General features: G+C 45.5%; 1 protein-coding gene across 1 annotated transcript in view; it reads left to right on the top strand.

Moving 5' to 3' along the window:
- IL22RA1 (interleukin 22 receptor subunit alpha 1) overlaps positions 1-23,388 on the top strand; it is a 58,197-nt gene extending 34,809 nt beyond the window's left edge. The window contains exons 7-8 of the mRNA XM_044287176.1: positions 18,070-18,191; positions 21,565-23,388. Of these exons, the coding sequence (XP_044143111.1) occupies positions 18,070-18,191; positions 21,565-22,350 (908 nt within the window). The 3' untranslated portion in view covers positions 22,351-23,388. The remainder of the gene's footprint in view (positions 1-18,069; positions 18,192-21,564) is intronic.
- Positions 23,389-25,264: the final 1,876 nt, after the last annotated feature.

Below are 25,264 nucleotides of genomic sequence, written 5' to 3'. Positions count from 1 at the left end.
TTGTTCTGACATTGACCAGCAGTAAAAACACAGTTTTATCCATATGCAAATAAGGGGGTCGCAAGTGCCCAGGGGTGGTGTTCGGGCTGTAAGTGCCCAGGCTGCTCTGCCTTCTTCTCAGATAACTGCTCCCCAGCCTCTTGCTTGGCCTGCCCTGTAAGCCCCTTGCGTCATCCAGTGTGCAGGCCGAGATCCCGTGAGTGCGCAGTTCACCGCCGGGCATGCGCTGGCGGGATCTCGGCCAGCACACTAGATGACACAAGGGGCTTACAGGGCAGGCCAAGCAAGAGGCTGGGGAGCAGTTATCTGAGAAGAAGGCAGAAAGACAAATATGTTTATAATAAAACCCAGATTTAAATAAAATGTAATTTTCTGATTACTCATTTCTTTTAAAAAAAAAGTACTTATTGTTACACAAAGAGCAATTAGCTCTAACTTGGATATCTGGGGTATGTTGCTTCCCTCTGCTGATTTTCTAAATGTACGTTTTATCTCACCATCCTTGGTAAGTAAGCAGACACTTCTAGGTGTGATGTGAGAGCTATGTGTACTCTCAGATGCATCCATACTGCTGCGCCCTCTCTTCTCTTACACCTTAAATCTCACACACCGACTATAACAGAAAGTCTTTAGCAGGGGCGTTGTGAGGGTTTCAAAAGATCCAGGGCCCAAGCCTTAATGCATATGGCCCAATTCTTTAAGTCGACCCCCCACCACACCTCCATATACTCTAAAGACATTTTACTGTACCTGCTATACAGCAGCACATACCTCTCACATCCAGTGCCTCCCAGGTGACATCTCCTCTGATGTACATCTTCTCTGTCATCATCTTCTCCATTCGGTCAGGACAACTTCTATCAGCTGTGCCTCTTCTCTGCAGAGTTTGACACACAGACATCTTAGCTTCCTCACTTTTCTATCATCATCCCCCAACCTGGAGACACAACAGTGCTATCCTGCTGCTGGCTGTGCTCCCCAATACCCCCAAATACTACCCTGAAAAAAAATTACTGCCCCCCATAGTAATAGTGCTCCTCAAAGTCCCACCAATAGTAATTCCCTTCTAGAATGCCCTTATTAGTAATAAAGCCCTCTACAGTGCCCCCCCCCCCAGAGATAATGCTCCTCAAGAGTGTCTCTATTTGTAAAAGAGCCCTCCAGTATTAACAATGCCCTCATAGAGCCCCCAGTAGACATAAGACCCCCCCCTATTGTTCCCCCAATGGTAATTAAGCTCTCTACAGACCCCTCAGTAGTAATTAGACCCCCCATAGTGCTCTTAGTAGAAATAAGGTGGCTCTATAAGTCACTTCTATAGAGCCCCCAGTAGTAATACGAATGCCTAATGTCCCCCTACAGTGCCCTCTGTAGGGGGACCGGTCTGTAGTATCATTCTCTGTCCTCCTCTCTCCACCTTCTAATAAGGTATATTACAAAGTTTCAAATATGCACAGGTACTATTTTTTATGCAAAATGATGAGTGACAAGTACAGTTGAAATATTTATCTCTCAAGGGAAATAAGGGTGAGACGAGAGGCCACTTACAGTTATAGTGGGAGATTGATCAAAACTGGTGCAAATGAAAGCTGCTCTTAGTTGACCATAGCAACCAATTAGATCGAACCTTTCATTATCCAAAGGAGCTCTGAAAAATGAAAGGTGGAATCTGTTTGGTTACTATGGACAAGTAAGCCAGTTTTCCTTTGCACTAGTTTCTCAACAAAACTGTTGTATTGTTTTTTGCTTGTTTTTTGCGGGAAATTGTAGGGCGAGACTGTTATTCATTTTTTCAATACAATTTATTAGGATGTGCCTAAACAACAGCCCCTATGCCAACAGCAACCTACAGTTTTGCTCGGGAAAACCCTTATAGAGTGTCTCTCAGCTCTCAGTAGATGCTGAATATGGGTCCTGTACAGGCTAGAGGAACAACTTGTCTTCAGTCTGTCTGCTGCAGCAATACCAAATGCACAAGGTATCCCCCCCCCCATTCCCACCGGTGTCTGGGTATCATACCGAGTAGTGGAAGTCAAAGGGAGAACCCGAGCATGAAACCAGGCACCCCCTGCTCTGAAGAGGGGAGGGTGCCTGGTTCATAGGAAAAGTTCAGAAATTGATGGAAATACCACTGAAATGGTTAGGGAACAGCATGGGGAGGATGTCTGGATCTTGGACTCCCAGATTGCTGCTGGGAACGATGTTGTCCGAGTAGTACGCCACTTTTACAGACTGACAATAATCAGCACAAAACCGAAGATAAAATCAATTTTAGAGGAAATTCTTTCCTGTATATTAACTTGTATATAAAGTGCAAGTGCTGCCAAAAATTACAAGGAAGAGGCACTCCGATACAACCTGTATATCACATAAAAGAGGTCCTCATTCACATTGTGGTACAATTGTTCAGGTAGTGGGACTCCTACACTCATAAAGCCTATGCACTAAGGGAAAGGGCTTCCAAAAATTACAAGGAACCGGCACTCCAATACACCCTTTATTACACAGAAAGGAGGGCATCATATATAGCCTTCAAAAATTATGATTGATGGGGCCTGCTGGTGACCATCTAAAACACTAGGGGTGAGAGCCTGCTGCTGAGATGACCATCTAAAAAAGTTTGTGGGTGAGGGCCTACTGCCGAGCTGACCATCTAAAAAATGTTGTGGGAGAGGGCCTGCTGCTGAGCTGACCATCTAAAACATTATGGGCCAGGGCCTGCTGCCAAGCTGACCATCTAAAACATTTTGTGGGCGAGGGCCTGCTTCCGAGCTGTCCATCTAAAAGATTTTATGAGAGAGGGCCTGCTGCCGAGCTGACCATCAAAAAAATGTTGTGGGCGAGGGCCTGCTGCCGTGCTGACCATCTAAAAGATTTTGTGGGTGAGGGCCTACTGCCGAGCTGACCATCTAAAAAATGTTGTGGTAGAGGGCCTGCTGCCGAGCTGACCATCTAAAACATTATGGGCGAGGGCCTGCTGCCGAGCTGACCATCTAAAACATTTTGTGGGCGAGGGCCTGCTGCCGAGCTGTCCATCTAAAAAATTTTATGGGAGAGGGCCTGCTGCCGAGCTGACCATCTAAAAAATGTTGTGGTCGAGGGACTGCTGCCGAGCTGACCATCTAAAAAAAATTGCGGGCGAGGGTCTGCTGCCGAGCTGACCATATAAAAAATGTTGTGGGCGAGGGCCTGCTGCCGAGCTGACCATCTAAAAATTTAGGGGTGAGGGTCTGCTGCGGAGCTGACTCTCTAAAACATTATGGTTGAGGGCCTGCTGGTGACTCTCAAAAACATTATGGATGGGGGCCTGCTGGTGACCCTCTAAAACATTATGGGTGGGGGCCCGCTGCTGAGCTGACCCTCTAAAGCATTAGGAGCGAGGGCAGCCTAATAAGCATGTTGATAGGATGGAGGAGGAGGAGGACAACGAAAAAAGGGAGATTGAACCATATACTCTTTTTCAGGGCCGGCGTCATAACCCGGTATCCCCGGACAAGTGCCGGGGCCCAATGCTCCTGGGGGGGGGCCCACTGAGCTGCTATGAGCACTTCCATCAATACAGATGGGAGCTCTCACTGCTGTCACTTTACTTACGCAGTACCCCTTTGGTGGGCCCTCTGAGCTGCAGAGACTCAGAACACGCCCCCTCTACACAGGACATGCTGCCTGAGGAGAGAGACTGGAGGGCTGGAGCTGGAGAAGAGAAGTGTGAAGACAGTCTGTGAGTAAGTCTGCACTGTGACTGTCTCTTGTCTGTGGGACAGAAGGGGGGGACTCTTCGATCTGCTGCTGCTTCATTCTATTTAGTTGTGTTACTGTTTCATTAAGCAGTTTGTCTCCATGACACCTGCCCCCCCCCCCCACATATCCTGTCCTATCTCATACTCATGGGGCCCCTGCTGTCTCCTTTCCTCCCTCATGTAATGTATCCAGAGCTCCTGTTTCACCCTCCTATCTCCTATTGCTGCCCTGCACAGACCTCCTGCCACTACTTGTTGTATGAATCCCCCTCAGAGCCCCTTCCACCTACTTGCTGTGTCCACCTTCCTGTCCATCCAGGGCCCCGGGCCCCTGTGTCACTCCTCTGCCTCTCATTATGGTGGCATCTGAACAGCATTCACCATAAGGACCTTCTAACGTCACAGGGTCATGTGTCTGTGCCCCCCACCCCGTACTGTGCCCCTTTATACCCTGCATTGTGCCCTCTTACCACACCCTGTGCAGTGCCCATAGTCATTCCCTGTACTGTGCCCTCTTATACCCTTTTATCCGGTCACTGTATGGTGGTTTTATCATTGTATGGCGGTGTTATCACTATATGGCGGTGGTATCCAATAACTGCATGGCCATAACTGTATCCCCTTCCCTGCCCACACCACTTTTTTTAGACCTGGCATGAGCGGGAAGCGGTGTTAAGGACCTTTGCGCCACAATCTGTGTCAGAAATACGCTTAATATAGACGTATTTCTATATATAATAAATGACCCCCTAATTGTATTATTATTTGGTAGGGCTAATATCTTTATAGTATATAGATTCCAGTGTATTATACTGTTCCCTGTATTTCCCAGTAGAAAATGATCCTTGGTAAACACAGTCCTCATCCCTGACCACCAGGACCAGGTAGCGCTCTGTCAGTACATGGCGGCCTCCCCTCTCCGCCACGCTGCTCTGCTGTGTACTGGGGCTTATTCTGACACTAGGGCTGGGTTCACATCCCATTTGTGCCATCCATTTAATGTATACCAAAAATGTATGCGTTAACAGATGCCTCAGACTGATGCCGTACAGTGGCGTCCGTTCACCATACAGTTCCATTTAAAAAAAAACACATACGTTAATGTATGCATTTTTTACTTGACTCTGCAGGATACAAAAACGTGGAGTGCTGCACATTTGTATACATCAAACCAATAGGAAAAACGTGATGTGAACACACATTGGGGGGGAGGGGGGCGTACTAAAATTTGCTGTGGGGCCCAGTCAGTTCTAGCTATATCACTATACATCTCCCTCTCTCCTCCAGGCCTGGCTCACTGCTGCAGCGGGCCGCCGGAGAGAAGGAGCGCAGGGAGCTGCGGTTAGTGAATGACAGGACCACCAGCTCCCCTGCAATGATAGGTATGTGAGGGGGCCACTGGGGGGTCATCCATCACACTGTGAGGGCCCCTTACACAGTATAATGACCCCCAGTGTCCCCCATTTAGTATAATGATCACCAATGACCCTCCATTCAGTATAATGACCCCCAGAGCCCCCTCCATACAGTATTCCCCCAGTGTGGGGGCTACTGGGGGTCATTATTCTGAACGGGGGCGACTGGGGGTTATTATTCTGAATGCAGGGCCACAGGTGGTCATTATACAGTGGGGGGGAGGAATTGGGGGTTCATTATACTGTGTGAAGGGCCACTAGTAGTCATTATACTGTATAGGGGCGACTGGGGGTCATTATACCGTGTGGGAGCCACAGGGGGACATGTCAATGTAAAAAAATGCCTCATGGGGGCCCACTGGGATTTATCGCTCAAGGGCCCACATGAACCTGGAGCCGGCCCTGCTCTTTTTAGTGGTGGAAGGGGTGCATGTTCCGCCGCTTTCCTCTGGTGGAGTAGAGAAGTCAGGGGAAATCCAGGCCTTGTTCAATTTTATAAGAGTCAACCTGTCAGCACCTCCAAGGCGTAGAGCGCCAGTTCGTGCCATGTGTCCAACTTGGACACCCAATAGTTGTAAGGCACACAGGGATTACTGATGACGCTGACACGGTCTGCTACGTACTCCTTTACCATCTTCCAAAATTTTTCCCTCCTTGTGACACTAGCTCGCGCATCAGGTTGAGGGTGCTGGCAGGGTGTCATAAAACTGCCCCAGGCATTGGAAAAAGTGTTGCCCTGCCTCTGCCTGTTGGAACTGCTGTGTGTTCCCCTCGTCTCTCCCCTTCTCGGTTCACCAAGGAACTATGTACTCTGCAGCCAGCGTTGTCAGCTGGAAATTTTTGGAGCAATTTTTCCTCAAGGACCTTCTGGTATTGCACCATTTTGCTCATCCTCTCCACCACAGGAATGAGAGGTGAGAAGTTCTCTTTGTAGCGGGGGCCGAGAAGGGTGAACAACCAGTAATCGGTGTTGTCTAAAATGCGTACAACGCAAGGGTCACGGGAAAGGCAGCCTAACATAAAGTCAGCCATGTGTGCCAGAGTCCCAACAGACAGGACTTCACTGTCCTCATCAGGAGGATGACTCTCAATCTCCTCATCCTCTTCCTCCTCTTCTACCCATCCACGATGAACAGATGGAATAAAACTTCCATTGTACTACCCTCTGTAGTGGAGGCAACCGTCTCCTGCTCCTCCTCCTCCTCATCATCATCCAATTCGCGCTGAGAAGACAAACTGAGGGCGGTCTGGCTATCACCCTGTGTACTTTCTTCCCCCATTTCCACCTCTTCCACATGCAAAGCGTTTGAGTAGACACAGAAGTGGGATGGTTACGCTGATAATAGCGTTATCGCCGCTCACCATCTGTGTTGATTCCTCAAAGTTGCGTAAAACCTCACAGAGGTCAGACAACAATGCCAGCTCACCAACTGTTGTGCTCACAAAGCCTGGCCAACATGTGGAACGTCGAGTTCCAGCGCGTGCTCACGTCGCACAACAGTTAGTGAGCTGGCAATTGCTAGCGCTGCTGCAGCGTTGCCAGACCGGCGGAAGCTGTCGATGACTTGCAGAAAAGGGCACACACTCGGTGCACCTTTACCAGTAGCTCAGGCAAATTGGGGTAAGTTTTGAGAAAACGCTGAACCACTAGGTTGAACATGGTATGTGTGTGAGCTTGCCAAGCTCCAAAGCCACCACTAAGTTACGGCCATTATCAGACACAACTATGCCTGGTTGTAGGTTGAGTGGCGAGAGCCACAGCTCAGTCTGATCCCTTATCCCCTGCCACAGCTCTGTGGAGGTGTGCTGTTTGTCACCTAACAGAGCAGATCAGTTTAAGCGTGGCCTATTGCCACCTCCCCACTCCAGTGCTACACTGCTTCCAGCTACTGACTGATGCCTGACTGGTGCTGAAAGATGATAGTGGAGAAGAAGGCGGAGGAGGAGAAGGGGGGTTGCAGCCACTAACGTAGGTGGCGGCAGAAACTCTGATGGAAGTAGGGCCCGCATTTCTTGGCGTTGATAGCACCTGTGCCATCCCAGGGTAGGAATTGCTCCCAGCCTCCACAACGTTCACCCAGTGTGCCATCAGGGAAATATAGCATCCCTGGCCAAAAGCACTTGTTCATGTGTCAGTCCTTAAGTGGACCTTCCCAATAACTGCATTGGTCAGGGCACGGGTGATGTTGCAGGACACATGCTGGTGTAAGGCTGGGACTGCACTCCATGAAAAATATTAGCGGCTGGGGACAGAGTACTGCAGGAAAGCTGCCGCCATCAGGCTGCGAAAAAGCCTCAGTGTCCACAAGCCTAAATGGTAACATTTCCAGGGTCACAAATTTGGAAAGGTGTGCATTTAGTGCTATGGTCTGTGGGTTGGTGGCTGGGTATTTGCGCTTTCGTTGAGACAGGTATAGACATCTGTACTCTGCGCTGGGACACAGAAGTAGATGTGCTAGCTGATGGTGCTTGCGAAGGTCCAGGTGCATGGCGGGAGGCATCTAGGCCTGTGTCTTGGACAGGGGATTGGCCAGCATTTGTTATCTCAAATTAAGCTGTAGAAAATCTTTAATCTTAGAGGAAATGGTAATCCCTAAATATTCAAATGAATCAGAGATCCTCAAATTGCTAATCAACTCCTCAATAAAGGGTTCTAATCTGTCTAGAGAAAAAAGAATAGCTTTGGACCAATTGATATCAAGGCCTGAGACTTCACCAAAAAAGTTAACAACTTGATTAACCCTCAAAAGTGTGGTGTTAGTATGTTATATATAAAATAGAACATTATCTTCATATAAAGAAATACAGTCTTCTGTTCCCAATGTCCCAAACCCTTCAATCTCAGGATCCTGCCTGACCCTAACAGCAAGGGGCTCTATATAAATATCAAATAATAATGGAGAGAGTGGACATCCTTGACGAGTTCCTCTCTCCAAGGGAATACACCTTATAAGCTTAATTAATATTCAATCTCACCTTAGGGATTTATAGAGAAGCTTAACCATATTTATGAATTTAATACCAAATCCCATCTTCTCTAATACCCTCCACAGGAATCTCCACTCCACCCTGTCGAAGGCCTTTGAGGCATCCAAAGACAGGATGGAGCGCGGAACGACTGGATATTGGCAAAAAGAATACCCTTATTAGGTATAAACCCATTTTGGTCAGGCTGGTATAATAGATTAAATAACTTTAGACAACCTAGTCGTGATAATTAGGGATGAGCGAACTCGAACTGTATAGTTCGGGTTCGTACCGAATTTTGGGGTGTCCGTGACACGGACCCGAACCCGGACATTTTCGTAAAAGTCCGGGTTCGGGTTCGGTGTTCGTCGCTTTCTTCGCGCTTTTGTGACGCTTTCTTGGCGCTTTTTGAAAGGCTGCAAAGCAGCCAATCAACAAGCGTCATACTACTTGCCCCAAGAGGCCATCACAGCCATGCCTACTATTGGCATGGCTGTGATTGGCCAGAGCACCATGTGACCCAGCCTCTATTTAAGCTGGAGTCACATAGCGCCGCCCGTCACTCTGCTCTGATTAGCGTAGGGAGAGGTTGCGGCTGCGACAGTAGGGCGAGATTAGGCAGATTAACTCCTCCAAAGGACTTGATTAACTGATCGATCTGCAGCTGTGGATCATTGAGCTGCTGATCCTCAATTGCTCACTGTTTTTAGGCTGCACAGACCGTTTGTCAGTCTCATTTTTCTGGGGTGATCGGCGGCCATTTTGTGTCTTGTGGTGCGCCAGCACAAGCTGCGACCAAGTGCATTTAACCCTCAATGGTGTGGTTGTTTTTTGGCTAAAGCCTACATCAGGGTGAAGCTGTCACACCAAGTGCATTTAACCAGCAATAGTCTGTTCATTTTTTGGCCATATACAAAATCAGGGGCAAGCTGCGCCTGTCACCAAGTGCATTTAACCCTCAATGGTGTGGTTGTTTTTTGGCTAAAGCCTACATCAGGGTGAAGCTGTCACACCAAGTGCATTTAACCAGCAATAGTCTGTTCATTTTTTGGCCATATACAAAATCAGGGGCAAGCTGCGCCTGTCACCAAGTGCATTTAACCCTCAATGGTGTGGTTGTTTTTTGGCTAAAGCCTACATCAGGGTGAAGCTGTCACACCAAGTGCATTTAACCAGCAATAGTCTGTTCATTTTTTGGCCATATACAAAATCAGGGGCAAGCTGCGCCTGTCACCAAGTGCATTTAACCCTCAATGGTGTGGTTGTTTTTTGGCTAAAGCCTACATCAGGGTGAAGCTGTCACACCAAGTGCATTTAACCAGCAATAGTCTGTTCATTTTTTGGCCATATCCCAGTCTAATTCTGTCACTAAATCCATACCGGTCACCCAGCGCCTAAATACTAGGCCTCAAATTTATATCCAGCTAAATCTGTCCCTAGTGCTGTAGCTGGGCGAGTTATTTAGTGTCCGTTCAAGCACATTTCTTGTTCTGGGTTGAAATACAATTCCCAATTTAGCAATTTCATAATTTAGTGGTTCCTGCTATATCAGAGCTATTTGAAATCTATCCCAAAAAGGGTATATAATATTGAAGGTGCACATTGGGTCATTCAGAATAACTTCACACACACCCGCTACTGTGTATTTCCAAGTCTAATTCTGTCACTAAACCCATACCTGTCACCCAGCGCCTAAATACTAGGCCTCAAATTTAAATCCCTCTAAATCTCTCGTTACCCACCGCTGTACTGTTGTTGCTGGGCAAGATATTTAGTGTCCGTCAAAGCACATTTTTTGTTCTGGGTTGAAGTACAATTCCCAATTTAGCAATTTCATAATTTAGTGGTTTCTGCTATATCAGAGCTATTTGAAATCTATCCCTAAAAGGGTATATAATATTGAAGGTGCACATAGGGTCATTCAGAATAACTTCACACACACGCTTCTGTGCATTTCCAAGTCTAATTCTGTCACTAAATCCATACCGGTGACCCAGCGCCTAAATACTAGGCCTCAAATTTAAATCCCTCTAAATCTCTCGTTACCCACCGCTGTACTGTTGTTGCTGGGCAAGATATTTAGTGTCCGTCAAAGCACATTTTTTGTTCTGGGTTGAAGTACAATTCCCAATTTAGCAATTTCATAATTTAGTGGTTTCTGCTATATCAGAGCTATTTGAAATCTATCCCTAAAAGGGTATATAATATTGAAGGTGCACATAGGGTCATTCAGAATAACTTCACACACACGCTTCTGTGCATTTCCAAGTCTAATTCTGTCACTAAATCCATACCGGTGACCCAGCGCCTAAATACTAGGCCTCAAATTTAAATCCCTCTAAATCTCTCGTTACCCACCGCTGTACTGTTGTTGCTGGGCAAGATATTTAGTGTCCGTCAAAGCACATTTTTTGTTCTGGGTTGAAGTACAATTCCCAATTTAGCAATTTCATAATTTAGTGGTTCCTGCTATATCAGAGCTATTTGAAATCTATCCCAAAAAGGGTATATAATATTGAAGGTGCACATTGGGTCATTCAGAATAACTTCACACACACCCGCTACTGTGTATTTCCAAGTCTAATTCTGTCACTAAACCCATACCTGTCACCCAGCGCCTAAATACTAGGCCTCAAATTTAAATCCCTCTAAATCTCTCGTTACCCACCGCTGTACTGTTGTTGCTGGGCAAGATATTTAGTGTCCGTCAAAGCACATTTTTTGTTCTGGGTTGAAGTACAATTCCCAATTTAGCAATTTCATAATTTAGTGGTTTCTGCTATATCAGAGCTATTTGAAATCTATCCCTAAAAGGGTATATAATATTGAAGGTGCACATTGGGTCATTCAGAATATTTTCACACACACGCTTCTGTGCATTTCCAAGTCTAATTCTGTCACTAAATCCATACCGGTGACCCAGCGCCTAAATACTAGGCCTCAAATTTAAATCCCTCTAAATCTCTCGTTACCCACCGCTGTACTGTTGTTGCTGGGCAAGATATTTAGTGTCCGTCAAAGCACATTTTTTGTTCTGGGTTGAAGTACAATTCCCAATTTAGCAATTTCATAATTTAGTGGTTTCTGCTATATCAGAGCTATTTGAAATCTATCCCTAAAAGGGTATATAATATTGAAGGTGCACATAGGGTCATTCAGAATAACTTCACACACACGCTTCTGTGCATTTCCAAGTCTAATTCTGTCACTAAATCCATACCGGTGACCCAGCGCCTAAATACTAGGCCTCAAATTTAAATCCCTCTAAATCTCTCGTTACCCACCGCTGTACTGTTGTTGCTGGGCAAGATATTTAGTGTCCGTCAAAGCACATTTTTTGTTCTGGGTTGAAGTACAATTCCCAATTTAGCAATTTCATAATTTAGTGGTTCCTGCTATATCAGAGCTATTTGAAATCTATCCCAAAAAGGGTATATAATATTGAAGGTGCACATTGGGTCATTCAGAATAACTTCACACACACCCGCTACTGTGTATTTCCAAGTCTAATTCTGTCACTAAACCCATACCTGTCACCCAGCGCCTAAATACTAGGCCTCAAATTTAAATCCCTCTAAATCTCTCGTTACCGCTGTACTGTTGTAGCTGGGAAAGTTATTTAGTGCCCGTCAAAGCACATTTTTTGTTCTGGGTTGAAGTACAATTCCCAATTTAGCAATTTCATAATTTAGTGGTTCCTGCTATATCAGAGCTATTTGAAATCTATCCCAAAAAGGGTATATAATATTCAAGGTGCACATTGGGTCATTCAGAATAACTTCACACACACGCTTCTGTGCATTTCCAAGTCTAATTCTGTCACTAAATCCATACCGGTCACCCAGCGCCTAAATACTAGGCCTCAAATTTATATCCCGCTGAATTTGAATACAATACATTGGGCCAAATAATATATTTGTTGTTGTGGTGAACCATAACAATGAGAAAAACATCTAGTAAGGGACGCGGACGTGGACATGGTCGTGGTGGTGTTAGTGGACCCTCTGGTGCTGGGAGAGGACGTGGCCGTTCTGCCACATCCACACGTCCTAGTGTACCAACTACCTCAGGTCCCAGTAGCCGCCAGAATTTACAGCGATATATGGTGGGGCCCAATGCCGTTCTAAGGATGGTAAGGCCTGAGCAGGTACAGGCATTAGTCAATTGGGTGGCCGACAGTGGATCCAGCAAGTTCACATTATCTCCCACCCAGTCTTCTGCAGAAAGCGCACAGATGGCGCCTGAAAACCAACCCCATCAGTCTGTCACATCACCCCCATGCATACCAGGGAAACTGTCTCAGCCTCAAGTTATGCAGCAGTCTCTTATGCTGTTTGAAGACTCCGCTGGCAGGGTTTCCCAAGGGCATCCACCTAGCCCTTCCCCAGCGGTGAAAGACATAGAATGCACTGACGCACAACCACTTATGTTTCCTGATGATGAGGACATGGGAATACCACCTCAGCATGTCTCTGATGATGACGAAACACAGGTGCCAACTGCTGCGTCTTTCTGCAGTGTGCAGACTGAACAGGAGGTCAGGGATCAAGACTGGGTGGAAGACGATGCAGGGGACGATGAGGTCCTAGACCCCACATGGAATGAAGGTCGTGCCACTGACTTTCACAGTTCGGAGGAAGAGGCAGTGGTGAGACCGAGCCAACAGCGTAGCAAAAGAGGGAGCAGTGGGCAAAAGCAGAACACCCGCCGCCAAGAGACTCCGCCTGCTACTGACCGCCGCCATCTGGGACCGAGCACCCCAAAGGCAGCTTCAAGGAGTTCCCTGGCATGGCACTTCTTCAAACAATGTGCTGACGACAAGACCCGAGTGGTTTGCACGCTGTGCCATCAGAGCCTGAAGCGAGGCATTAACGTTCTGAACCTGAGCACAACCTGCATGACCAGGCACCTGCATGCAAAGCATGAACTGCAGTGGAGTAAACACCTTAAAACCAAGGAAGTCACTCAGGCTCCCCCTGCTACCTCTTCTGCTGCTGCCGCCTCGGCCTATTCTGCTGCTGCCGCCTCGGCCTCTTCCTCCGCCTCTGGAGGAACGTTGGCACCTGCCGCCCAGCAAACAGGGGATGTACCACCAACACCACCACCACCACCTCCGTCACCAAGCGTCTCAACCATGTCACACGCCAGCGTTCAGCTCTCCATCTCACAAACATTTGATAGAAAGCGTAAATTCCCACCTAGCCACCCTCGATCCCTGGCCCTGAATGCCAGCATTTCTAAACTACTGGCCTATGAAATGCTGTCATTTAGGCTGGTGGACACAGACAGCTTCAAACAGCTCATGTCGCTTGCTGTCCCACAGTATGTTGTTCCCAGCCGGCACTACTTCTCCAAGAGAGCCGTGCCTTCCCTGCACAACCAAGTATCCGATAAAATCAAGTGTGCACTGCGCAACGCCATCTGTAGCAAGGTCCACCTAACCACAGATACGTGGACCAGTAAGCACGGCCAGGGACGCTATATCTCCCTAACTGCACACTGGGTAAATGTAGTGGCAGCTGGGCCCCAGGCGGAGAGCTGTTTGGCGCACGTCCTGCCGCCGCCAAGGATCGCAGGGCAACATTCTTTGCCTCCTGTTGCCACCTCCTCCTTCTCGGCTTCCTCCTCCTCTTCTTCCACCTGCTCATCCAGTCAGCCACACACCTTCACCACCAACTTCAGCACAGCCCGGGGTAAACGTCAGCAGGCCATTCTGAAACTCATATGTTTGGGGGACAGGCCCCACACCGCACAGGAGTTGTGGCGGGGTATTGAACAACAGACCGACGAGTGGTTGCTGCCGGTGAGCCTCAAGCCCGGCCTGGTGGTGTGTGATAATGGGCGAAATCTCGTTGCAGCTCTGGGACTAGCCAATTTGACGCACATCCCTTGCTTGGCGCATGTGCTGAATTTGGTGGTGCAGAAGTTCATTCACAACTACCCCGACATGTCAGAGCTGCTGCATAAAGTGCGGGCCGTCTGTTCGCGCTTCCGGCGTTCACATCCTGCCGCTGCTCGCCTGTCTGCGCTACAGCGTAACTTCGGCCTTCCCGCTCACCGCCTCATATGCGACGTGCCCACCAGGTGGAACTCCACCTTGCACATGCTGGACAGACTGTGCGAGCAGCAGCAGGCCATAGTGGAGTTTCAGCTGCAGCACGCACGGGTCAGTCGCACTACAGAACAGCACCACTTCACCACCAATGACTGGGCCTCCATGCGAGACCTGTGTGCCCTGTTGCGCTGTTTCGAGTACTCCACCAACATGGCCAGTGGCGATGACACCGTTATCAGCGTTACAATACCACTTCTATGTCTCCTTGAGAAAACACTTAGGGCGATGATGGAACAGGAGGTGGCCCAGGAGGAGGAGGAGGAGGATGAGGAAGAGGGGTCATTTTTAGCACTTTCAGGCCAGTCTCTTCGAAGTGACTCAGAGGGAGGTTTTTTGCAACAGCAGAGGCCAGGTACAAATGTGGCCAGCCAGGGCCCACTACTGGAGGACGAGGAGGACGAGGATGAGGAGGAGGTGGAGGAGGATGAGGATGAAGCATGGTCACAGCGGGGTGGCACCCAACGCAGCTCGGGTCCATCACTGGTGCGTGGCTGGGGGGAAAGGCAGGACGATGACGATACGCCTCCCACAGAGGACAGCTTGTCCTTACCCCTGGGCAGCCTGGCACACATGAGCGACTACATGCTGCAGTGCCTGCGCAACGACAGCAGAGTTGCCCACATTTTAACCTGTGCGGACTACTGGGTTGCCACCCTGCTGGATCCACGCTACAAAGACAATGTGCCCACCTTACTTCCTGCACTGGAGCGTGATAGGAAGATGCGCGAGTACAAGCGCACGTTGGTAGACGCGCTACTGAGAGCATTCCCAAATGTCACAGGGGAACAAGTGGAAGCCCAAGGCCAAGGCAGAGGAGGAGCAAGAGGTCGCCAAGGCAGCTGTGTCACGGCCAGCTCCTCTGAGGGCAGGGTTAGCATGGCAGAGATGTGGAAAACTTTTGTCAACACGCCACAGCTAACTGCACCACCACCTGATACGCAACGTGTTAGCAGGAGGCAACATTTCACTAACATGGTGGAACAGTACGTGTGCACACCCCTCCACGTACTGACTGATGGTTCGGCCCCATTCAACTTCTGGGTCTCTAAATTGTCCACGTGGCCAGAGCTAGCCTTTTATGCCTTGGAGGTGCTGGCCTGCCCGGCAGCCAGCGTTTTGTCTGAACGTGTATTCAGCACGGCAGGGGGCGTCATTACAGACAAACGCAGCCGCCTGTCTACAGCCAATGTGGACAAGCTGACGTTCATAAAAATGAACCAGGCATGGATCCCACAGGACCTGTCCGTCCCTTGTCCAGATTAGACATTAACTACCTCCCCATAACCATATATTATTGGACTCCAGGGCACTTCCTCATTCAATCCTATTTTTATTTTCATTTTACCATTATATTGCGATGCTACCCAAAGTTGAATGAACCTCTCCTCTGCCTGTGTGCTAGGCCTAAATATATGCCAATGGACTGTTGCAGTGGTGGCTGACATGAAGCCTGATTCTCTGCTATGACATGCAGACTAATTCTCTGCTGACATGAAGCCAGATTGTCTGTTACGGGACCTCTCTCCTCTGCCTGGGTGCTGGGCCTAAATTTATGACAATGGACTGTTGCAGTGGTGGCTGACGTGAAGCCTGATTCTCTGCTATGACATGCAGACTGATTCTCTGCTGACATGAAGCCAGATCGTCTGTTACGGGACCTCTCTGCTCTGCCTGTGTGCTAGGCCTAAATATATGCCAATGGACTGTTGCAGTGGTGGGTGACGTGAAGCCTCATTCTCTGCTATGACATGCAGACTGATTCTCTGCTGACATGAAGCCAGATTGTCTGTTACGGGACCTCTCTGCTCTGCCTGTGTGCTAGGCCTAAATATATGCCAATGGACTGTTGCAGTGGTGGGTGACGTGAAGCCTCATTCTCTGCTATGACATGCAGACTGATTCTCTGCTGTCATGAAGCCAGATTGTCTGTTACGGGACCTCTCTGCTCTGCCTGTGTGCTAGGCCTAAATATATGCCAATGGACTGTTGCAGTGGTGGGTGACGTGAAGCCTCATTCTCTGCTATGACATGCAGACTGATTCTCTGCTGACATGAAGCCAGATTGTCTGTTACGGGACCTCTCTGCTCTGCCTGTGTGCTAGGCCTAAATATATGCCAATGGACTGTTGCAGTGGTGGGTGACGTGAAGCCTCATTCTCTGCTATGACATGCAGACTGATTCTCTGCTGTCATGAAGCCAGATTGTCTGTTACGGGACCTCTCTGCTCTGCCTGTGTGCTAGGCCTAAATATATGCCAATGGACTGTTGCAGTGGTGGGTGACGTGAAGCCTCATTCTCTGCTATGACATGCAGACTAATTCTCTGCTGACATGAAGACAGATTCTCTGTTACGGGACCTCTCTCCTCTGCCTGTGTGTGTGCTGGGCCTAAATATATGCCAATGGACTGTTGCAGTGGTGGCTGACGTGAAGCCTCATTCTCTGCTATGACATGCAGACTGATTCTCTGCTGACATGAAGCCAGATTCTCTGTTACGGGACCTCTCTCCTCTGCCTGTGTGTGTGCTGGGCCTAAATATATGCCAATGGACTGTTGCAGTGGTGGCTGACGTGAAGCCTCATTCTCTGCTATGACATGCAGACTGATTCTCTGCTGACATGAAGCCAGATTCTCTGTTACGGGACCTCTCTCCTCTGCCTGTGTGCTAGGCCTAAATATATGCCAATGGACTGTTGCAGTGGTGGCTGACGTGAAGCCTCATTCTCTGCTATGACATGCAGACTAATTCTCTGCTGACATGAAGACAGATTCTCTGTTACGGGACCTCTCTCCTCTGCCTGGGTGCCGGGGCCTAAATATCTGAGAATGGACTGTTCCAGTGGTGGGTGACGGGAAGCCAGATTCTCTGCTATGGAACCTCTCTCCAATTGATTTTGGTTAATTTTTATTTATTTAATTTTTATTTTAATTAATTTCCCTATCCACATTTGTTTGCAGGGGATTTACCTACATGTTGCTGCCTTTTGCAGCCCTCTAGCCCTTTCCTGGGCTGTTTTACAGCCGTTTTAGTGCCGAAAAGTTCGGGTCCCCATTGACTTCAATGGGGTTCGGGTTCGGGACGAAGTTCGGATCGGGTTCGGATCCCGAACCCGAACATTTCCGGGATGTTCGGCCGAACTTCTCGAACCCGAACATCCAGGTGTTCGCTCAACTCTAGTGATAATCCTTGAAAAAAGCTTAACATCTGTGTTTAGCAAAGATATCGACCTATATGAACTCAGATCTAAAGGATCTTTACTTTTTTCAATATTAATACTATTACAGCCTCTGTCATAGATTCCGGAGGAGTACTGTCCTCTATTGCCTCAGTAAATACCTTCAGAAGGCGGGGAAAAACAACCTCCCTATATTTACGATAAAATTCATATGTGAGTCCATCCGATCCCATCTCTGGTTTTTTTGGATGCTGATTAGAGATCACCAAGAGAAAACATTTATAGAAAAAGCTAATGGACTGAAACATTGGGTGCATTTGTTTTCTCAGGACAATCTGTCTCTCTACCCTGTAAAGGACCTGGAGTCACTGAATATGGATTTTGTCTGCTGCTCCGGCACAATTTATATACATCAGAATGCTAAATGCCCTAATAAAATATATAGGAAAATGTAACAAAATCACCTAATTTACACTTTTATTTAAAAAAGGGGTTACACTTTAATAGTAAGTATAACTAATATGTAATATTAATAGTAAGTATAAAGTAATATTCTATGCTACTTTCAACTATATAAATAGTACAAATGTGTACAGAGAAACTCTATATTTTAATTATGATGTTATTTTAATATGTATATGTTTTCTATTTGCAGATTATTCATTTATTACACTTATCGCCAGTCTGGTTGCTGTTTTTGTCATTGTCTTGGGTACTGGGTTACTTTTGTTCAGCTGTAAATACATAAAACAGCAAGTACAAACACCAAATTCTCTAGTGAGTATACAGCAGAGACCTATAATTATGTATTTACTGTACTATGGATCTGTGTTACATGTTATACAAAAAATGTTTATTAGACATGAAGCTTTGTGGTAATACTGGTGAAATCATAAGAAACACAGACAAACCTGGTGACATTGGTTAAATAAATGACCAAATCATGCACAACTTTCATGATATATGCATAACACTGGAGGTAGCACTACACTTATGGAACAGAGTAAAGTAATACTAGTAAATTTACTAATAATAAAAAACAACTTTTCCTGAAGTGGTATGCAGAACTCTGAGGGGAATGTATCATTCCCCCATGCCAATTTCCTGGGCTAGAAAAGTCACTGTCTGCAATTTTTGAAACGTCATCTCATCTAAATGTAGGCACAATTGGCGTTTCTACACCACCCTTGCCACTTTCCAAATAGAGGGCATGGTGAGAGCAGGAAGGGGGAGGGGCCAAAAGACCCATCACATTTATCTTCTTTTACACTAGTTTTCTTGCATAAAAGAAGACTAAACATTATGGCAGCTTGAAGCACACAGACTTTTGGGCGATGCACCTGATTTATGACTAGGCCTGCTCCTCACCATAAATTGGGTACATCCTCTGGCAGTGCAAGGGATATCATAGACCAGCATAAAATGCAGGTCTATGATAAATTACCCCCTTTGTGTCACTCACATGCAACATCTTTTCTGTGCTTTTTACTGTTAGAGAAGGCTGCTAATCCATAGGATGGATGGCAGTATTCAGCTCAGCAGGTAGCAGGTTCACGCATTGACATTTAACCAGAAGACCAGCACACCAGGGCATTTTTTTTGCGATACTTCAGCTTTAAAAAACCACAAGTCGCATTCTCCATTTCACAAATCAAGACAAGATCTTTAGATTTTTTTTAAATGCAGGTCAAATATACGTTCTTTACAATGAACTAGTAAAACTGGTCTTTTTGCTTTCAGGATTTCCATTTATCTTACTTTTGAGCCATACCTACTAAACATAGAAAAGTACAAAAAGAAAATACACTTTATCCATGTGTTTCCCTGTCTTAAAAAACAAAACAAAAAAACAAGCAAAGCATACCATGCAGTGTTTCATTTTCAATACCTACGGTCAAGCAAGGATCAGTGTAAAGTTCAAGGCCACATTTTCCACAAGGAGTTACAAAACATATTCATTCTACCTACAGCTTTATCGGGACACCGACAAAGCAACGACCCTCATTTTGAAACATAGATTGCAGCTGGTCCAGAATATAAATACAGAAACGGAGGACTGTAGCTTGATAGATGTTTCAGAAAGCTGTAATGCACACATAAGTCTATTTTATGAACTCAATAATGAGTCCTGCTGCATGTCTCCTGAACCAAAACTAGAATCAACATAAGGGAAAGTTCAGGTATTGCAGTCGTAATATGGGTGTGAAAAATGCAGCAGCATTACAGTTGCCTAAAACTGAGGATATGCCATCACTATTCTGATCTTGGAAAAAAACATTAAGTTTTGTTGGTAATTTAGGGAACACAGCAGGACACTTATTAAAATGAGGCTGGAATGCAAAATGCTGGTTTTATGTTTTGTACGCCAGCCCTAATCTCTGCCCTACTGGTGTCAGCTGTGCATCAGTTATTGATAAGTGCACATCATCTGTGAGCCAGAACTGAAATGTATGCAAGTAGGAGCTGCAAACAGTTTTTGAAAATTGGAGAATGTGGCAACAAACTCTCAGGAAGTCACACATTGTTGCGCAAGTGTGAGGTTTTGGGCAAAAATGTGCAACTTTTTGACACAGGAAAACTGGAGTATGAGTTTGATAAATGCACCCCATAGCTCTAGTTATAAACTGTAAAAAGGCACCTACTGTGGGATTGACATCTTGTTGACATGGTCCTAATTGAGGCATATCTTAGGACATGTTTTTAATATTACCTTTATTCAGCTTTTTCCACATATGGATAAGCATAGGAATGACTTTTGAATGATTTTCAGTGAAGAATCAGCATATTTAACTGGACCGATAGGGTTAGTTTGTGTTTAGTCATACAATGTTAAGGTCGTCTGTTGGGTCTACATGGACTGTAATTTTCTTGGGCGATGTTATTGCTTGCCTTCATGTTCAATTGGTTTAAGCGAGTAAACGAATAGCAAAAGGAGGAAGGTAGCAGGGAAGGGAGTGACTAATGGCATGTGGGCCCTAGAGCAGAATTTTGTTCTGTTCCCAAGCTATCACTTTATTCAACAAAGTAATCTACATATTTGTAATTCCTTGAGTAGAAAAGCAGGTGCATCTCATGAAGAATTTGCCCTAATACATCTGAGTACTTTTCAAATATTTTTTACATTTCAAATGCTTTCCTTCAGGTAGTTCATGTTTCATGTACACAATGGTTCCCACGAATAAGGCTAGGTCTACACGATGACATTTGTCGCGCGACATTTGTTGCACCAATGTCGCGCGACAATTTTTATAATGGCAGTCTATGGTGTCGCACTGCAACATGCGACATGCTGCGACTGCGACGCGACAGTCGCAGAAAATCCATTCAAGATTGCTGTGCGACACTATAGACTGCCATTATAAAAATTGTCGCGCAACATTGGTGCAGCAAAATGTCGCGCGACAACTGTTGCGCCCTATCTGTCGCGCGACTTTTTGTCGCTCGACAAATGTCGTTGTGTAGACCTAGCCTAAAGATATAAACATGAAACCACAGCAACTCAGGACCCTAAAAACTATCCAGCCCACCATGACTTTTGTATCTCCCTGAATGTAGACAAGTGTTGTTTAACTGTCGGCAGGCACCAATGCTCTATTACTCTCATTACTAATGATTAAACATTTATGATCATTAAGTTCTATAGAAAATATAGTTTTTAAAAACTACAGATCCTATAACATCTAATAATATCGTCCAAAAATTTTCAATACCAGATGCATTTGCGTTTTGAATGTTGCAGGCCAAATAGGGGTTGTTCAGTGCTGATTAATAATCACTCCTTAGGATAGGTGATCAATATCAGATCGGGACCAGGCATCAAACCTGCACAGCTTGTGCAATGTGTAGTGGCCATGTCTAGTTACCGCAGTGCTGCACCCATTCATCTACTTCTGGCTTTCACATCAAAACTGCATAAAAAAGCTGAATGTAGAATCCCAGCCTGAAAAGGCTGTATACAATCTATGATGATGGGGAGTGTGCATCTTCCATATATTATGTCATGAATAAACAACAACAATTAAAAAGATGAGCCAATGTCTTATTACATGTGTAGTTCAGCTTCACTTAACCTCCACAAATATTGCTGATGCATCAACATTGATTCTGAAGGTTTTATGAATTAAAATAACATGACGTGCTCATTTTACAGGTTTTCACAAAATCTACATCCCTTCCTTTGTTGGTGCTGCCAAAGGATAAGGTTATCAGTTCCCTTACTGTGGGATTTTTTCCAGCTATATTTATGCAAAACTATTACCAAATACATCAGGAGACATCAAGAAATAAAGAGATACCTGGAAACTCACAACCACATATGTATGCAAGTCAATCACATGGGGCTATCACACCAGGACAGGATTCTGCAGTGGATACGCAGGAGTCATATAGCCCTCAGAATAATGACAGCAGCTTAGTCTCCTCAGTACATTATGGAAAGGTGTTCGACAGGACAAGTAGTAATGTGGCATACCTCCAAAACACTACCCAAGATCCTTGCAGCAACATTTATTATGATGACCCTGAAGAAGACTTCCAGATAAATACTCTTCAACCTTCTGTAGTCTTTGATGGTGACATGTCCACTGCATCCATTAATATTGGCTTCCAATTTGATCTGTTCTCCAATTTACTTAGCAAAGAGTCAAATACTCTTCTGAACAACATAACGTCTATGGGATTATTATCAAGTGTTACGGTAAGAGATGATAGGGATTTTACTGCACAGATAGACAAAACTGAGGAACATCCACCGGTTTTACTATCAGATGACTTAAACTTTGATGGTTTTATAAGTAACCAGATGGAGGAACAGAACTTGCAACAAAGTTTCTTTGGACAAGGTGGTAATTTGTACACGCTACCATATCCTGTAGAGAATTCTGCACCAGATACTTTGGACAGAACAAGTCCTTACAAAAAGCAATGCATTCTGTAACATGTTCCATAGACTTGTTAACATCATGAAGAAAAGGTCATCACAGAAAGAGAAGCAACCCTTAAAGGGGTTGTCCACAGCTATTTTTTTTCTTATATATGGTTCATGGGTTAAAAAAACAAACAAAACATATAGTCACCCTTACCGATTCCCCACTGATGCTATTTCAGTGCTGCTCACTCGCCATAGCAGTGAGCACCACAGCATGTCAAGGCGGGATCACAAAGCAAAGATTAACAGGGACTGGAGCAATGTGGAAACGGTAGTGGAAGGGGATCAGTGAGAGTATTTTACTTCTTTTTTTTAAAGGGTTTTCCCAGGGCACACTATTGATGACCTATTATTGGGGGTCAGTCATCAATATCAGATCGGGGGGGTCCAACTGGCACGCCCACCAATCAGTTGTTTGAACAGTATGCAGTATCATACACTGCATAGTGGCTGTGCTTGGCGTTGCAGCCTGGGCCCACTCAGTTAAGAACCACGTGAATGATGAACGTGACATGATGGGCTTTAGGATAAGGCCACAGTACTCCTCGGGCACTACAGCCTCCCCAAACAGCTGATCTGTATGAGACCCCCACCTCATACCGATGTCCCATACTAAGGATAGTAATTCAATAACTTTGCAGCACACTTCTTGAGTATGCAAATTAAACCACGTTTATTGGATAGCAAAAGGTTTAATCCCTTGGATAATAAATGTGACAATTTGCATCCTCAAGAAGTGTGCCACAAATGTATTGAATTAGTAACCGGGCTGACGTGTCCTTTTGTGAGCACCTTTGAATTCCTGAGGATAGGTAATCAATATTATACTCTAGGAAAGCCCCTTCGTGTTATACTGTTTATGAAGTAGATGTAAAATTGCTGGATTAACCCTTTAAATAACTACTGTGATTGGAGAACATTTAATATGATAGTTATAATTAGAGATGAGCGAATCGAAGTTGACTAAGTGGAATTTGATCCGAATTTCAGGAAAAATTCGATTCACACCGAATCCGAAATTCCTCACGCTTTGTGGTAACTAATCGCATTTTTTCCTAAAATTGCTGCTGCCCGTGTGAGGACATGGAGCAAGGAACTCTGGGAACATGGGATCACCCACAATGCCGTGCATGCAGCCAATCAGCAGCCAGCCAACCCTGTGATGTCACAGCCCTATAAATAGCCTAAGCCATCTTGGATTCTGCCATTTTCCAGTGTACTTACTGCAGGTAGAGATGTCAGCAGGCGCTAGGGACAGTGGTAGGAAAGACTTTATTGTGCTAAAAAAAAACTATTTACAAGTTGAGGGAAAGATTATTTAAGGTGTAGTGAAAGGATAGGGTGGAATCATTCCACACCCTTTATGTAGAACAGGGTTCAGTAAGGGAGGTTACAGACTATTAGGAACTATCCTATTACACCTTGCTGCACTGACTGGGGATCCAAGTTGCCATTATACAGCTCTGTAATTCCAGCAAACCGTTCTTGTTAGGGTGCAAGTGCTGTTGGATACAGCCATTAACAGGGTTTATTACAAGGAAATATTTCTACATTTTATTTGCTCTTTTGTGGTGCAGTTATGTCTTCTAAAGCATTGTCTTGCTTGTATTAGTGGGAAAAAAGGGCTTATCAGTTGTGTGGTAAAGTGCAAAAATTACAACCCTTTTTTGCGTGTATTAGTGGCACCCAAAAAATATATTTGCCGTTCAGCAGTGCATTTATATGTTCTAAAGCCCTTTTTGTCATGTATTAGTAGCAAAAAATAAATATATTTTCTGTTCAGCGGTGCAGTTATATGTTCTAAAGCCCTTTTTGTTGTGTAATAGTGGCAAAAGAAAAATATATTTGCTGTTCAGTGGTGCAGTTATATGTTCTAAAGCCCTTTTGTCGTGTATTAGGGGAAAAAGAAAATATATTTGCCATTCAGTGGTTCAGTTATATGTTCTAAAGCCTTTTGTGGAGTGTATAAGTGGGGAAAAAAATAAGGGCCTATTTGCCATTCAGCGGTGCAGTTATATGCTCTAAAGCCCTTTTTGTCATGTATTAGTAGGAAAAGAAAAATATATTTGCCGTTCAGTGGTGCAGTTATATGTTCTAAAGCCTTCTGTGAAGTGTATAAGTGGAAAATAAATATATATTCCATTCAGAGGTGCAGGTTCTAAAGCCCTTTTTTGCGTGTATTAGTGGCACAAAAAAAGTATTTGCAGTTGTGGGGTGAAGTGAGAAAATTACAGCCCTTTTTGGCGTGTATTAGTGGGGGGGAAAAGGGCTTATTAGCCGTTGTGTGGTGAAGTGATAACATTTTACTTTTTGGGGGTGTTGTAATTTCATTTTTATTTATTTATCTGATCTAACAGTATGTCAGACAGAGAAGTGCCAGGCCCTTCACAGGGGAGTGGCAGAGGCTTAAATGTTTCTGGCGCAGGCACAGGTCGCAGCAGATAAGGGGGCAGGCAGCAGGAGTCACAGCGAGAGGCCCGAGCTCCCGCTGTCATCTAGCAGTCGTGTCTTGACCAGCAACCCAGCGGTTCTTGAATGGCTGACTTGGCCATCTGTGTTTTGGATCCACTCCTGTTTTTTTTTTGGTATTAGCAATATTGATGGATTACTGACCAAATGCTGAAAAAGTGAAGGCGGATGCTCAACAGACAGGGTCCGTTTTTTGAGGGTTATTGTTCTGACGGATCAGAGGAAGGGAAAAATAATCAGTGACGTCAACACAAACTTACTGATGACACCCTCTCCACTCTGTCGGGGGGCTCTACTTATATACGCATTTAATAGAAAAGGTTCTGTAGACATCTATGTGGAATCAGCTGACGATGGTATAAAAGGAGTGCGCTTCTTATTGACACTAACATCGACCTGTAAGGCTGAGTTCATAGATATTTGGTCAGTTTTTGCCCCGTGACTACCCAAATAA

This window comes from Bufo gargarizans, chromosome 3 (assembly GCF_014858855.1).
Source record: "Bufo gargarizans isolate SCDJY-AF-19 chromosome 3, ASM1485885v1, whole genome shotgun sequence".
In the NCBI taxonomy this organism is placed as follows: domain Eukaryota; kingdom Metazoa; phylum Chordata; class Amphibia; order Anura; family Bufonidae; genus Bufo; species Bufo gargarizans.
Note: the sequence above shows the minus strand (reverse complement) of the source record. Positions and strands in the feature narration are given on the sequence as shown.